Source organism: Mytilus californianus, unplaced genomic scaffold (assembly GCF_021869535.1).
Source record: "Mytilus californianus isolate M0D057914Y unplaced genomic scaffold, xbMytCali1.0.p SCAF_1, whole genome shotgun sequence".
NCBI classification, from domain to species: Eukaryota; Metazoa; Mollusca; class Bivalvia; order Mytilida; family Mytilidae; genus Mytilus; species Mytilus californianus.
The window spans coordinates 137510876-137528985 of record NW_026262581.1 but is presented as its reverse complement, the minus strand read 5'-3'; the positions used below and the strand labels follow the sequence as shown (position 1 = coordinate 137528985).

The following is an 18110-nucleotide window of genomic DNA, read 5'->3' as shown; positions in this document are numbered from 1 at the left end:
AACATCCTTATTGTATAAATGCTAGTTGTTCCCCATTCACATCAAATACAATTGGTCACGTTACAATACTTTAGAACTGTTGCCATAACTTATATACAGAGAGTATTGTGGTTCTATTCACATAAAATATTACGACTAAAATCAATCGTAAGTTATACTGAAATGTTCATGATTGAACATAAATAATTAAAAGATATCTGTCGAGGATTATCCAGACAACGAACAAGACGTGATACATACCATTTCTGATTTAAAAAGATGCAAAAATTGAAATTGGACGTTAAGGAAACAACAATCAATCTTTCGTTCATACAAGTTACATTGATAAACTTCAACGGGTAGAATGTATGACCTATCAACTTATAATATAAAAAAAGAGGCAGAAAATACCAAGTAGACATTCATAACTCAGAAGTCGAAGATAAATTAAAAACCCCATGGCAAAGAACGAAAACCGACGAAAAGACGGACAAATCCACAAAACACTACATAAAAATCTACAGTTTGAGCAATATGAACACTACTAAAAATCGGTGGTTAACTCGGGTGTTCCGGAAGGGTAAGAAGTTCCTGCTCCCATGCAGCACCCGTCGTGTTGCTCATGCAAGCACAAATCCGGTAATATCAAAATCGTGAAAACGAAACCAGGATTGTAGGTACGGCAATTGGAACATACCCGTGGTCATCTGTGACATAGATATTCCATCACTTGAGATTGCGTCCGTAAAACTTTTCAACTTCAAAACTTGGAAACCTTGGTTCAATAGCTTCCTTGTATGCAGCAACCATCATTCAAGAAAATCATGACAGGAAACGCAAACTCTGGAATATCTTTCCAGCTGGGAGATGCATAATTCCTATGCAGGCGCTGCTGGAATGTTAATGAATAGAAATAGAAAGTTTAGATTTGGAAGCTGAAATCATACTTTTGTCGTAAAGTTTCGTTAATTTCTAGATTTAAGTCAAGATATGTGGCAGACTAAACGGTATCTGTGGAAACTTTATTTCCAGTTCTATGGGATAGGTGCGTTCAACATAGTCACCAAACTTGGGATAATTTACTGAACTTTCTTTATAGCGGAAAGTAAAGTTAAAGGATAAAGCTAGCTTCTCTTCATTCTAACTGAGGTGCTCCTGTATAAAGAATGTCGCATATGAATTAAGGAACAAGTCGACGAGAAAAAGGGGCACAATTATATCTCATAGGAATGTCGATTATTTATTAAAAATACTTCCTTCAAACGTTACAAATATGTTGTCAATAAAACTTTCAAGCATCTTGATGTTGTCAGTTTCACAAAATTGCTTGTTTGAATCAGAGCGATTTTTTTTTACAAAGAATGCTTTATCCGTTCATAATAAAACAAGATGTTTTTATACAAGAGCTAGGATAGAGAATTAAGGTATATGTGCTTTATGTAGTTATCTGATACTAGCTATCAAGTGAGGGCAGTCCTTAAAACTTTTTTATTTAAATGTTTTTAAAAAGGTCAACAATTTATTTATTACACAATAACTTATCAAAACTTAAGTACTGGTTATAACATATTAAAAGAGTTGAAATATAATACTTGAACACAAAACTTATACTTTCAACATTTTTATTAAGCTCTTACTTTATAAGATATCTATTAAATTCCTACTTCTATTTTAGTCTACATTTTGCCAATGGCATAACAGATTTGTCTCTGTAATATAACTCCAATACAAGGAACCGTAACCCAGCATGTTATTTATTGAGTACAATATAAAATCTGCATTTGAATATAATGCAACTTATCCATACATATGTTCTTCTGTATTAAACTCGTCCAGTATACTTATAGAAGTTTGAATAGTCACTATAAAACCCTTTAAACACCTCCCTGACTCCCTGATTCAGTACTGTGTGAAGCTGAGCAAGTACATGCTGATATCCAAAAGTTTGTATATTGCTGAAACCAGTGCTTTCTGAAAAAAATTAAAAACAAAAATGAAAACATAGAACACTGAACATCATCTTTCTTACTTGGTACATAGTTGAATGAGTCAACCTTTAAAACTATTCAAAAATAATCTACTATTGGAAATTTTTATTATTGCATATCCATATTACTGTTCTTTATTCTTGCATGAAATCAATATAAATGTATATTTTATTAATTTTCTATATGAGTTATTTATTATCTTTATAATTACGATAACAGATATTTACACTTTATTATTTAGCATTGTATGAACATCAGAAATCTTGTCCAATATTAGGGGAGGGTTGGGCGCTCACAAACTTATTTAACCCTGCCACATTTTTAATTTGCCTGTCCGCAGCCCGTAATACAGTGGTTATCGTTAGTTGCTATATGTTTCGTTTATTGTTTTCTCATAAACCAGGCTGTTAGTTTTCTCGTTTGAATTGTTTCACATTTTGCAGGTAAATCCAGAAAAGCGCTTCGGACGCATGACATTAATAACGTTTTGATTTAATTTATACACTATAGGTTTTGCACATTGTTGAAGGCCGTTCTTTGACCTTATAATTGTGTCACTATAATTATAATGTATAATTATAAATGAAAAATATGAAACAATTCAATTGTGAAAACTAATGGCCTAATTTATAACAAAACAATAACGAAAAACAAATATGGCAGACATGAACAAACGACAACCACTGAACTACAGGCTCCTGATTTGGGACAGGCACATAAAGAATGTGGCGGGGTTAACCTGTTTGTGAGCGCTCAACCCTCCCCTAACCTGAGACAGTGGTGTAACAGCACAACATAAGAACAAACTATGGAAACCAGTTGAAAAAGGCTTAACTCACCAGATCGACACAAAGCAGAAAAACATCAAACAAAACACAGACCGGACATAGCAGGGTATTTATCCATCCCTCATCCCTAACAACAAAAAAGACACTAAGTTACTGACAGCTAGATTGGTACAAATATTGATTTTGTAATCAGTAAATTAAAACCATACTAAATAGTATTGTTGTACACATATGCATTTTAACGGTACCACAATCTGTCGTTACCTATATTTTGGCATTGCAAAAGGTCATGTTTTTCTCTGACTGTTAATGAAGTCTTTACACTAAATCCATTGGATGTTCGATGTGTACTGATTGATATATTTTAGTCTTAGATACATGATTTTGTTTTATTAGTTGTTATTGATTTTGAAGTAGCTGTCAGTAATTGCGATTACTCTCAGATCTGTACTTAATAGATATAAGAAGATGTGGTATGAGTGCCAATGAGACAACTCTCCATCCAAGTCAAAATTTATAAAAGTAAACCATTTTAGGTCAAAGTACGGTCTTCAACACGGAGCCTTGGCTCACACCGAACAGCAAGCTATAAAGGGCCCCAAAAATTACTAGTGTAAAACCATTCAAACGGGAAAACCAACGGTCTAATCTATATAAAAAACGAGAAACGAGAAACACTTATGAACCACATCAACAAACGACAACTACTGACCATCAGATTCCTGACTTAGGACAGGTTCAAATAATTGCAGCGGGTTTAAACGTTTTAATGGTACCAAACCTTCACCCTTATCTGAAACAATAGTGTAACATCACAACATAGAAAGACACACTATAAAATATCAATTGAAATGGCTTAACTCAATCAAAAGACATATTAACACCAGTGAACATACACTGAACAAATAAATTTGATCTATGATACAATGTAAATACAAAATAAATAAACTAAGGGAAGAATAATTAAAGAAACATGTTACACCGCTGTGAAATGTTAAACAATATAATGTCTTTTTTGTTCAGTGGCTGTCGTTGTTTCATGTCTGTCATATTTGTTTTTGTTTTGTTATAAATTAGGCCGTTAGTTTTCTCAATTGAATTGTTTCATATTTTTCATGTCGTGTCCTTTTATAGCCGACTATACGGTATGGGTTTTTCTCATTGTTGAAGGCCGTACGGTTGCCTATAATTGCCTACATTATGTTCAAACCATAAGCTTGCCATAGAACAAGGTAGACATGAAACTCAACCAAGGGAAAATAAGTTGTGTAAAATTTGTAATACAAATGAAATTGAAGATGAATTCCATTTTGTACTAGTTTGTCCGATTGTGGCTGATATAAGGAGAATTTTTTACCATTATATTGTCAAAGTAACTGTAACAAAGACACGTTAATTAGTCTTTTTAAAATTAAAAATTTAAATACTTTGAAAAATCTTGCAATATTTTTGAAAAAAGCTAAATGCTGTAGAGAGGAAGTTCTGTCACTGTGACTTTATGAAAATTAATATACTTGGTAAATGAATTGATTTATTACAAATACTGGTCTATTAAAACATTGTACAAATTAATAAGATTTATATATATATATATGTATATTATGTGTGTGATGTATTGTCTAATAAATGTTACTATTAAACTGTAGTTATAAATTGTGAACTTATAAATGTACCGTGGGCTGGAGGCCTGTTTTTGTACAATAAACTTGATTTGTTTGATCTGATGTGATTGCTTACATCCACTTCATTTGAACTTTGGTGGATAGTTTCCTCATTGGCAATCATACCACATTTTATTTTTATATACAGTATATATGTAAGAGTCAAATCTCTCCGGCCTCAAATCTACATGTAAGTCCCTTCCTCAGATATGTTTAGAGTTTATAACGATTTTATTTGCTCATAGATACAAAAAGGATCGGACACAAGTTTAACCAACTTATGAAGTCTTCTCCTTTACATAATATTACAATAACAATTATACAGAGCATGCACAGTTCAGTATATATATATTAAAGGTAATAGTAAAATGAGGCATTTGCACAGTCAGAGAAGAAAAAGAAAGAAAGAAAAAAAAAAAAAAGCCTAACGCAATTAACAAAGAAAAGGATAGAGAATTGAGAAAAAGAAAAGAAAAGAAAAAATATAAATAAAAGCAAAAAAAGAAAAAATAGGAAATAATACAAATATAAAGAAAAAAAATAAATGAAATTCTGTGGACACGATGTTTTTTGTTCAGTCATATCTTATTTGATTATACTACAAGGAATCTTTTTGATTTTTTTATATATCTAAAGACTTCTTTAAAGATTTCACAGTTTTCCTCGTATGTTAAAGTTTGGGGAAAACTGTGAAATCTTTAAAGAAGTCTTTATATCTTCAGATATGTGTCCTATGATGTCATGACACTCAAATCTCTGTCTCTTTTGCCAGCCCCAAATCTGTGTTCTTTCCTCACATCTGTGTCCTAAATTACATTCATTATTTGTTCAAATCCGTGTCCTTTATATAAGGTAGACATTAAGTTATGAAGGTAGATCTCAGTATTCTGAGCATTTGTTTTTCTCTATCTATAGTGCCTTTCAAGATAATAGACACTTGCATTTTATCCCTATGTTTTGTTTTTAGCTATGTCGTTAATGTTGGTTGACAGGCAGGGTCATCGGGCACATTATTAAACTAGATACTCCAATGATGATTGTGACCAAGTTTGGTTAAATTTGGCCCATTAGTTTCAGAGGAAGAGATAATAATCCAAATCTGAAAAAAAATAATTAAAAGAGTCATAAACAACAGACAAGACAGATATATTTATTTTTCTTTCAATTAAAACCTGCATGTACTGATGAAAAATAAGCAACTACATTTCTAGGAAAAAAGATTTATATTCCTGAAAAGGCCTTTCTATTATCAGTATATCACACTTTTTCCTTATATGGGTCATGAAAGTTATAGCTTACTTAAGTGTTGTTGTCAATTTAGCCGTATTTGGTCATGTATAATCAATGTCACTTTAAAAATGTTTACTGAGAAACTGAATCAGTTATTTACTTCCTGATATGACCACATCCTTTAGAAAACTGCAAAGGAAAGTGATTTCCACTGTGATACATAGAGAATGATGTGACTTTCTGCTAAGAGGTATTTAGTTATAGTTTATCTTTACAAAGTGATTCTCGATCATGCCTTTTACAAACTGGTGATACAAGGCATGGTATGTTTGTCAACTATTTTTATAAAGACAAATATTAATGAGAATATTATTTAGGATATTTTGCATCGCTCCCCAGGCCTCACCTCTTCAACCTATGCAATCTCTAATAATTTGGACTGCAATTATTTCAGGTCTTTAAAAGATTTGTCCGGAAATTTTTGTTGCATTCAACAATGATCAGTATAAATTTTAACTATTATAGTGTATGTGACTAAGTTTTTACGTTGAAAGAAATACTAAAAGAAATTTGTGTAAGATTGCTTCATACAGTACATTATTCCTACAAAATTGAGTCTACATCAGCAAACTCAAGTTTTAAATATTTCCATAATAATAAATCAAAATTATATTTTACATCATTGCTGCCATTGACCAAATACTAGTAACAATGCACTTATTTGAATCTTATTTTTCATAATTGTAAAGAAACAAACTAAGATTTAAATGGGTTAGGCCTTGGTTTTCACAAAAATTTTCCTCTCGAGAAATTTTTCTTGTATTTACACCATTGAAAGGGTAGGAATCCATGCATCATCTGCCAAAGTCTAAGTGAAATGCTTTGTTAGATTTTATGTTAATGGTATATTGAATATGACCAGTTTTGGGATACATAAAAACGATCGAAAACACTGGTAAGCATATATTGTAGTGTGGTTTTGTACATATATATAAAAATAAGGAGATGTAGTATGATTGCCAATGAGACAACTATCCACCAAAGTTCAAATGAAGTGGATGTAAGCAATTATAGGCAACCGTACGGCCTTCAACAATAGGAAAAACCCATACTGTATGTTCGGCTATAAAAGGCCCCGACATGAAAAATATGAAACAATTAGAAAAAAAGATGGATACTCTGATGAGTTAAGCCTTCATGAACATAAGCTCCTAATATTGTTCTCATTAGGAATATTCATGACTTTCAAAATGCGTACTAAAAACATATTTCAAAGTAAATCTGGAACGTCATGGTAATATTTGTAGCCTGAATTTGAATACATAGTTAAAACTATTGATGAACACAATTATTGTTCAGACTTTGTCAGCAAACAAAGTTATCGTTTTATAATTCCTGTAAAAGAATTGACGAAACAATTATTGTGTATAAACCATGAAAATCAAAAACTGTTATTGAATTTGACGGTTTGAAATTTACAAAATCTTAAAACATGTTGGCTTATGCACATAATAAAAACAATTCTTCAGTTTCACTAAACGATTCATTATGGGACGATTACCCTTTGGACTGATTTACATTTCAATACAATAATACGTAACGTTGGTTTCTTTCCCTAAGACTACAATTTGCCCCTGTCATCAAGTCAACTGTTTCAATAACTGCTTAGTTAAAATGCACATAGGACTGTTGTAAGAGTTGTCTCCCATATCCCAGATCTATCCCCTAATATTGAGATTTATAAGTTTTTTTAATGAAGGAGAATATTTAAAAATTCATCATCATCAAAATCAATATAAATTGTCTCTGGACACCATGTTTTTTAACATGATAAAACATAAAATGAGATAGAAATTGAGGTTAATGTCAAAGGTCAGGGCCATAATCTAAATTTTGACCTTTGGTGTTATTGCATCTCCTCTGAAACTAATATATATATATATATATATGACTGGACTGGCATAAACTCTTTTGGCTATTGAGACGAAGATATGGTACATTTGGGCCAAAGAAATTATGTGACATTTATGAATTATTGGCCATGAAATGTTAAAAACAAAAATAAAATGATCGGTACTTCAAAATGAAGCACTGTTATACAAAGTCTCCTTTCAACTCTTTTGTATAATGCTTGAAAGTATGTGACCATGAAAATAATTCAATCAGAATTACATTGAACCAAATTGAATCAGAAGTAGTTGATTTTTGCACTTACTTCGCAGATAAGGCATAATATACATACATTTTCTAAATCAGTGTAAAGTTATCTATCCAATGAACTGAGAGTGTCCTTAATAAACCAGACGTAGCGAGTTAACTGAAATCAGTATAAAGTAACCCTTTATTTGACACTGGACATGACATTTTAAAACCAGAAGTAACTTGTTATATTCCTTAGTTTTATTAAAAGAAATCAGAAACCACATATATTTGAAATTTTGAATAGGTGTTCAAGTAAAAAATTATTTGACACTAGAAGTGACTTCATGTAAAATGGATGATACATATTATTTCCTGTTTTGAATTAAAAACTACTACGGAATTTATATTTATGGAATCAGGGTAAGTTAAGCTATCTTTTGACACTCAAAGTTCAAACCGGAAACTACCATATTTACCTTAATTCCTTAGCATCAAATGAAAATATAAGGGTGGATAATAAGAGCTTGACATATTGTATACACACCTGCAATTCAGTGAAGAACGTTTGACCACAAGATGTAATTGTTTTCTGTTCATCTCATTTAGTTATAGTTTTTTATCTCCTTTAATTAATTTCTATTACTACTTTATGATTTGATTATGTTATATTTATTCATGTTTAATCCATATATCAATTGCAAAATCCATTTACTCATTCACATTCATATCTAAGAGCTCCGTAGTAGTTTTTGACGTAATTGTAGTATAACTAAACTGCACATGTTTTTTTAAAAAGATTAATTGAAACAAAAACAATATACATTTTGGTTGAAAAAATTGCGATTTGAATAGTTTAGGAAGAGTAATTGTACTTACAAATAAAATTTACGGGACGTATGGGAAAGATTGAAAATTGTACTTACTTGTTTAAAGGTATAAAAGTTATAGAAATTCTAACGAATTATTGGGAGGAATCTTTAAATGTTCAACATACTAATTCTTTATGTATGTTAAATCATCCATCCTTATACTACCAGCAGTACAATAACAAGCCAGGACGGTACTACCAGCAGTACAATAACAAGCCAGGACGGTACTACCAGCAGTACAATAACAAGCCAGGACGGTACTACCAGCAGTACAATAACAAGCCAGGACGGTACTACCAGCAGTACAATAACAAGCCAGGACGGTACTACCAGCAGTACAATAACAAGCCAGGACGGTACTACCAGCAGTACAATAACAAGCCAGGACGGTACTACCAGCAGTACAATAACAAGCCAGGACGGTACTACCAGCAGTACAATAACAAGCCAGGACGGTACTACCAGCAGTACAATAACAAGCCAGGACGGTACTGATCGAATAAAGCAGTGGAATTTAATTTCACTGAACAAGTTTACATTATTGTTTAGGGACCAGCTGAAGCCCGCCTCCGGGTGCGGGATTTTCTCTCTGTGTTGAATTCCCCTTGGTGACCTTGGGATGTTTTCTGCTCTTTGTCGGGTTGTTGTCTCTTTGACACATTCTCCGTTTCCATTCTCAATTTAAGTAAATTTCCTAGTTGACAATGAGTGAGTTGTGAACGAGAAATTTGAAATAAGATTTCTTTATACATTTGTAATATACGAGAGTGGAATATACCAAAGAGATCTCAGGTCCTCCAGAAGGGTAAGCTTATCCTGCTCCACATGTGGCACCAGTCGTGTTGCTCATGCAAGTTCAAACCCGGCGATAAGTCTAATTTGGAAGGTCCAGATGTTCCATACCGGTCAACCAACTCCTAACGGGGTACGTAAAATGTGAGAAGGGATGATTCAACTTTACCACTTGGAAATCTTGGTTTAATAGCTTCCATGTGAGCAGCAACCCTCTATCAAGGAAACCATGATAGGAAATACAAGCCCAGGAATATCGTAACAACTGGGAGATATATACTCCGTATGCAGGCGCTGCTGGAATGTTGCTACATAGAAATGGAAAGTTATCAATAGAGAGGCTGAAATCATCTCTTTTGTCGTAAATTTTTGTTTTCAACCGACCCTCATTGTCAATTTCTAGATGTAGGTCAAGATATGAGGCAGACTTAACTGTATCTGTTGTATCCTTTATCTCAAGTTCGCTGGGATAGTGTTCAACATATAATAGTCACGAAATTCTGAATTATTAAGTGAGAGAACATCATCTATATAGCAGAAAGTGAAGTTAAATGTTACGGCTTCTTTTCTTTCTTCCTAAGAAGTTCCTGTATGAAATCAGCCTCATATGAATAGGGAACAAGTCGGCAATAAGAGGAGCTTAGTTGGTTCCCATGGGAATGCCGATTGTTTGTTGAAAAACACGTCTTCCAAACGTTACATTCATGTTGTCAATCAAGAAATCAAGTATCTTGATAATGTCAATTTCAGAGAATTTTTTGTTTGAATCAGAGTAATTTTTTACAAAGTACGATTTATCCTTCATGAGACAAGATACTTGTATCAACGTTGGCCATTCTTTTTTATGAAACAAAACAGGACCAACTCTTTCAATTTGTCTTTTAGTTTGGAATGGGGAATACTTGTGTAAAGTGTAGAAAAGCTAAATGTTTTACTGAAATGGAATAGTCCTAGATTGTATGTACTCTAAGAGATCCTTTCCACATCTGATTCACGTGACCTCTAGAATAGGTAGTTTCACAATAACTTTGAAGCCCGGCTTTGATTGCTGATAACATTTATGTTAATAATTTAGAAAGAGGTTTCGTGGGGCACTTGATATATATCCTTCAGTGATCAACTTGGTATCAATTCATATTTCTAAACGTAGGTTATGGTTTTTAGTCAAAAGATAGATTGCAAAAACTCTAAAGCAGAGGTCACGTTTCCAGCAGAATTATAAAGATATATAGCATATGTAGCCAATTCTTGTCAGACTTAAAACTGTCACTTGTAAACTACTCGTGAAAGAAGACAGGCGAATAATACCAAAGGGACATTCATACTCATAAGTCGAAAATAAACTGACAACGCCATGGCAAAAAACGAAAAAGACCAAAAAATAAAGAGTATACAAAACACAACACAGAAAACTAAAGACTGAGCAACACGAACCCCATAAAATGTAAAAATCGGGTGATCTCAGGTGCTCAGGAATGTTACGCAAATCCTGTTCCACATGTGGCATACGTCGTGTTACTTATTTATAAACCACTTCCTTCAGAACTATCTATTTTGTGTACTTACCTTTGGTGCGTTTAACCTTTTTGAACTGATCTCCTCATTTTCACAAGATGACTTTTTAATGCTGACATTTAACAGTCTGTTATATATTGATTTTTTATGACTGATCTCTAGATACAAACCACTTAAAACACAACTGTATTACATTCGTTTAATGAACGTGGCAGGTGCGTTCGACTCCAATCTTGATTAACTAGGATGGCCAGTTCTTCCACAAATAAAAACTGGCCGCCACAAAATAGCCGATTGAGCTGAAAGAGATTTTAAGCACCAACGATTCATCATTCATCTATTTATTTGTGTTTAGGCCATATCTGCATTAAGTGGACCAAGAAAAACAATCTCATTATGTCAAACCTTGTAAGGCCATGATTTGGCCATGTAAACCTTATCAAGGACACATAATATTTTATTTTATGTAGACCTTGTCAACAAGACTCAATAATAAACCAATGTGTACATGTTCAGGTCATGTTTAGACACTATTAACTTTATTTGTCTACAACGTTCCTCAAAATTCAAATCATCAAAAGGGAAAATGTCCTTCTCCATTAAGCAAACGTTATTTTTGAATGGCGTCAGTATGTCAATATAAGTGTCACAAAATATCAGATCAATTTGCAATATGGTCTTTTTATGAATCTAAAGTATTTGTATTTTGTATATGTTAAGGTCATGGCATCCAGTAAGCCTATACCATGTGGACCTTGTCAAGAGGGAAACGAAAGCACAAAAGCTGAATTCTGGTGTCACAACTGCGAGGAAGGATTATGTTCAACATGTTCTGGTCATCATAAAAGATCTAAAGCAACACGTGATCATAAAACTATTGATATTAAAAGTTATAAACCATCAATCCAAGCTATAAAAACAGAATGTGACAAACATAGTCAACAACTAATTTTGTACTGCCCCAGTCACTTAAAGCCTTGTTGTGATGAATGTATTTCCACCAGTCATTCAAAATGTACTGGAATAAAAAGTCTAGCAAGTGTTGTAGAGAATGCCAAGGTAGATATATCAAAGGAATCTGTAGAAAAAGATGTCGACTCAACCTTACATCTCTTTGATAAAATAGTAAACAACAAATCAAATAACATCAAAGCAGGAGAACAACAATGTGAAGGCATAAAAGAATCAATCCTCAAAATAAGAGAGAAAGTGAATAAAGATTTAGACAACTTTAATAAAAAGTTATTTCAAGAAGTAGACAAGCTCTTGGACCAAGAAAAGACAAAAGCAACAGATTTTATTACTGAAATTGAAGGGAAAAGGATAACCTTACAAAACATGCAAGACAATCTACATATTGTCACAACAAATACGTCCAAACTGCAATCATTTCTATGTGTATATCAGATTGAGCAACAAGTACATCAATATCAACGATATGTGGAAGATCTAGAAAAAGATGACAGGGTTAACAAGTTTGAAATCAAAATTAAACAAAATGATGAAATTGAAAGGATAATTAACAAGTTAGGATCATTAGAATCCATAGGAGAAGTAACGGTCGTTAAATCGAAAGTAGCCATAAATAGAAAAACAAGTGTGAAGAGGGAAGCACAAGTAGAATCACGAGATCAATCCAACATAAGCAACATGACAATGAATATTGAGACAAAGACAATGATCTACATGTTGCGGAGAATTACTGACATGATTTGTCTGATGGATGGAAGATTTATAGTAGTGGAACTTCGCCATTTCGTTAACCGGGTTACTCTTGCTTCAGGTGTACATAAGGAAGAGTTTAGAGTATATGGTGTGCCCTGCAGTGTTACACAAATCAATCAGAACACTATAGCCATAACTTATCCTGGTAAGAAAGCCATTGAGATCTTCAATATGGAGAATAATACAGTTACCAAAGTTATCGAATTAGACAAAGACTGCTATGATTTATCCTTCACCAATAATTATCTAGCTGTAGGTTTGAGTAAAGATGAAATTCGTGTTATAAACTTTGAAGGAGAAACAATGAAGTCTATACCAGTTCAGAGTGAAACAAACCTAATGTTCTTTGTTCACTATAATGACAGATTTATCTATAGTGACATGGTAGGTAAAGCAGTATACTGTGTGGATGGATCAGGTAAACAGATCTGGCGGTATAAACAAGATTTATCATCACCAAGAGAACTTTGTACAGATACGTATGGTAACATTATTGTAGCAGATTTTCAGTCAAATACAATAAGAGTAATATCAAAAGATGGACAGGATAGTAAAATACTGTTTAGCATGAATGATGAACTAAATGTTCAATGTATTCGTTTTAATCATACTGAGTCTTCCGGTTTTATTTGTGATTACAATGGCAGATACTTGGCAAAATTCAATATATCTTATGGATAAAATATCCACCAAGGAATCTAATGGTGTTACCTGACTTTGATACGTGTACTACAACCAATTATATATATTCATTTAGTATCATACAGAATCTGTCAATTAAGTTGAATCTGTATCCAGTGAAATCTCATCATAATTTATAACATTTAAATTAAAATTAGAATGCTCTTTAGGAAATTTTCTCATCAGTGAATTATAAACTCTCATGTGATTGTGTTCCTAAATTTTGTTCTAAATTACCAGAAAAAAGAACAGAAATTTTTGATAAGATCAGTGATTTCATATTGAGAACATAAAAATCAAGGTAATTCAACTGCAAATTAATATATATGCAATTATAAACCAAAATGGATTCAAACCAAAACTGATATAAGCTATTTATAATACAGAGCTATGCAAGAATTTAATATACTTTATACGATAAAATATATTTTCTTGTCATTGTCTGTTAAATACATAGGCCTTATTTTCTAGTTATTCTAATTGAATATAACAAATCTGGTTCACAAAGTTATCACATGTACGTCTCACTCAGTTAAAAGTTGTATCGTGTTTGCTTATTCAAAAGGGAAACACCACATGATTAGAGAAATACAGATGAAATTACAGGAAGCAGAGGAGCAATATTTTGCCCCAGTATGTTTTCCTTATCCAAGATATTGTTTTAAATACAAATAGTGTGAACAACATACAGTACAGAATGTTGGTCTCCAAGCAACAAAAAAAAAGAAATGATTCAACAGGCAGCTCCAATTTTTTTTATCTAATCTGTCATCACAATCATCACCAGTAGTCATATCGTTTTATGTTTTTTTTTAGAACCTTGAACAGTCAGCCACATTAGCTAACACTGCTCCATTCACAAATTTTATCCTCATTTTCTGAACTTTATCAGACGATACATATGAAACCTAAAACAAAAACTTAGATACTGAGAATAACAATTCACTCATGAGAATGGCACAGAACATATAAAGAACTTGAGTCGTGCTGATCCAAACATTAAATTACCATGTGCTGAAACATCTGAAAAAGCCCAGTGAGGGAACCAGATTAATTAGTACTTAAAATTGAAAATGGAAATGGGGAATATGTCAAATAAACTCATCACAGATACCAGGATTAAAATTTAGTATTTCCGCCAGACGCGTGTTTCGTATAGAAATGACTCATCAGTGACGCTCGAATCAAAAAAAGTTTAAAAGGCCAAATAAGTACGAAATTGAAGAGCATTGAGGACCAAAAATTCCTAAAGGTTTTGCCAAATACAGCTAAGGTAACCTATTCCTGAGGTAGAAAAGCCTTAGTATTTCAAAAAATTCAAAATTTTGTAAACAGTTAATTTATAATTATGAACATATCAATGATAATTCATGTCAACACAGAAGTGCTGACTACTGGGCTTGTGATACCCTCAGGGAAGAGACAGCAACCCGACCAAAGAGCAGAAAACAGCCCAAGGCCACCAATGGGTCTTCAACACAGCGATAAAATCCCGTACCCGTCGGCGGGCTTCAGCTGACCCCTAAATAAAAATTTGTACTACTTCAGTGAAAATGGACGTCATACTAAACTCCAAAACATATAAATGAACTAAAATTAAAAAACATACAAGACTAACAAAGGCCAGAGGCTCCTGACTTGGGACAGGCGCAAAAATGCGGCGGGGTTAAACATGTTTTGTGAGATCTCAACCCTCCCCTATACCTCTAGCCAATGTAGAATAAATAAACACACAGCAATACGCACAGTAAAACTCAGTTCAAAATAAGTCCGAGTCAGATGTCAGAATAGATAACAAAAGAAACTAAGCAAAATGACAATGATACATAAATTAACAAAGGACTACTAGCAGTTACTGACATGCCAGTTCCAGACTTCAATTAAACTGATTGAAAGATTTTGTCTTCATCATATGAAAATCAAGCACAATACCTCCCGTTAGGGGTTTAGTATCATAACATCATAAAATATATGAGAAGAACATAACCCGTATCATGCCAACAACTGGTTTTAGAACAAATGTGTTTATTTCCGATGCAAAGACCCTATAAGTGAATCAATATTAATACTAAAATATGCCATCTTCAATGACCTGACAACAATATCCCTTCTGAATAAGTCTGTTTAAAGGTTTGGTTAGCTTTTGAGGTAAATGCCGACATTTTTGTGCTTTGTAAAGAATATTACCATAAAAGATTGGATGTGAAATACCTGAACGTATAAGATGTCTGCATGTTGATTTATATTTACGAATGATGTCCTTGTACCGATGATAAAATTTAGTAAATGTTTTGACTAGTTTGTGATATCGAAAACTCTGGTGCAATAATTTTTCAGTAATACAGAGATTTCTGTCGTTAAAATCAAACACGAGCGAATCGAACAAGTTGAGATATATAGTATACCACTAACCTTGTATGTTAATCTCAATATAAATAAAAAGATGTGGTATGAGTGCCAATGAGACAACTCTCCATCCAAGTCACAACGTATAAAAAAATAAACAATTATAGGTCATAGTACGGCCGTCAACACGGAGCCTTGGCTCACATCGAACAGCAAGCTATAAAGGGCCCCAAAATGACTAGTGCAAAACAATTCAAACAGGGAAACCAACGGTCTAATCTAAAAAAAAAACGAGAAACGAGAAGCATGGAATAGAAAGTCTGTCTGTATTATAATGTACTTTTTAGAATTACAATGAAATTGGTATATTTTTAGATATAATATTCAGCGATCTGGACTGTGTAATCTTATGTGATAATATGCAATTGTTCAGAGTAATATTTCATATTGCACTGTACTATCTGTTTGATGTTATGCATTGAATGGCACATTCTGTGATGTACTGTTATTTATTATGGATTGTACTTTGTGTGGTGGTATGTATTAAATTGTATTCTGTGTGGTGTTTTGTATTGAACTGTGCTTGATGTAATGATCTGCTGTGTATTGATTGTGCTTTGTGCGATGTTATGTATTGAATAATGCTTTATTTACTGTTATGTTTTGCATTGTGTGGTGTCATGTATTGACTTATGCTTTGTTCGGTGTCGTGTATTGAATTAACTGTGTTTGGTGTTAAGTTTTGAATTTTATTTCGTGTGGTTTTTTGTATTGAACTGTATTTTAAATAATGATCTGCTGTGTATTGAATTGTGCTTTGTGTGATATATTTTCTTTTTATTGAATAGTGCTTTATTTGCCGTTATGTGTTGATTTGTGCTTTGTGTAGTGTCATGTGTAGAAATTTTCTTTATGTGATGATTTGTTTTCAGCTGTGATTAGTGTGGTGTTGTGTATTCAGTTGTGTTCTGTATCATGTCATATATTGAATTGGGCTTTGTAGGATGTTCTAATAAGAATTGAACTTTGTTTGATGTAATGTTAAGAATTGTACATTGTGTGAGGTACTAATAAAAGTTGTACCTTGTGTGATTTACTAATTAGAAATATATTTAGTATGATGTACGGATAGGAATTGTAATTTGTGTGATGTGCTCATAAGAATTGTACTAAGTGTGATGTACTGATAGAAATTGTACTATGTTTGATGTACTGATAATAACTGTACTATGTGTGATATACTGGTAACAATTGTACATTGCATGATGTACTGATAAAAATTGTACTTTGTATGATGTACTGATAAGAATTGTACTAAGTTTATTGTACAGATCAAATTTGTACTTTGTGTGATGTACTGATCAGAATAGTACTTTGTATGATGTACTGATAAGAATTGTACTTTCTTCAATGTACTGATAAGAATTGTACTTTGCTTAATGTACTGTAATGACTTTTCCTATTGAAAGTTGTTCCAATTTAACAAGCATTGAAACTTGCAGAGAATAAACCGTCAGGTTTCATGCTTAGGCTGTGATAGTTGTAATAAACATTTTTATAACTTGTACTATCATTAACATATCCTTTCTGAAAGATGATTTTAAACCAATAAAAAAAGTAAAAAAGATACGCTTATATTCCATATTGTGTTGGCTACTAGGAAAAGTGGATTCAATCTAAAATATGAACAAGAAATCTATATGCACAAACCAATACACAAATTCAAATATTTGACAGAAAAAAATAACAAAAACCAAGAGGTTCCTATGCGCATAAGTCCTTCGCCTGTGAAATTTTTATCTTGCATTGCTTATCTGTTTTGTTGTTTACAGTTTTGACTTATCTAATATAGTTTTCGAGATAATATGCAAATACGAAAAACGTTTGACAAAAATTCGTCATTTTAGGCAGCTGTTTTTAGTTTTTAACAATCTATTATCATGTCGACCTGCCATGTCTATCAAGAAAGCCAAAATAGTGTGCCAATGTTTTTAATGACAAAAACTCCAGTAAGGAGTCAATAGACAATTTCACCTTGTTGACTTATTTGTAGCTCTTATTGTTCCGTTCATATTTACTATTTTAAGTTTCTCTATATCCATTAAAGTTTTCAGGATAGGTTATAACCACAAAATGAAGAATTTGCTAAAACTGACATTTCAGTTTCTCAAAAAGAAAATTCCTTGTTAACCTGGTCCTGCTGATTATTTTTACCTTGTACCTTTTGTTTTAAACTGCAGTAGTTTTCGATACATATGACTTAAACTGTAGTTTAAGTCCTATGTCTATTTTTGGAAAAGGGGGCGTTTTTTGTTCGTGGATCAGATTCCTGGATGTAAAAAGTAAAATAACAATAATACCGAACCCCAAGGAAAATTCAGAACGGAAAGTTCT

The 18110-nt window shown here is 32.7% G+C and overlaps 1 protein-coding gene across 3 annotated transcripts in view; it reads left to right on the top strand.

Moving 5' to 3' along the window:
* Window positions 1–5831: 5831 nt before the first annotated feature.
* LOC127736392 (uncharacterized) overlaps window positions 5832–18110 on the top strand; it is a 38528-nt gene continuing 26249 nt past the window's right edge. The window contains exons 1-2 of one of the 3 annotated variants that reach the window (XR_007998962.1): window positions 5832–5896; window positions 8826–9129. Coding sequence is in view for 2 of the 3 variants with exons in the window: in XM_052246910.1 (XP_052102870.1) it covers window positions 11688–13370 (1683 nt within the window). In the remaining variant the exon portion in view is untranslated. Of the gene's footprint in view, window positions 5897–8825; window positions 9130–11684; window positions 13816–18110 lie in introns of those variants that run through there. The other 2 variants (XM_052246926.1, XM_052246910.1) reach the window with 2 other exon arrangements.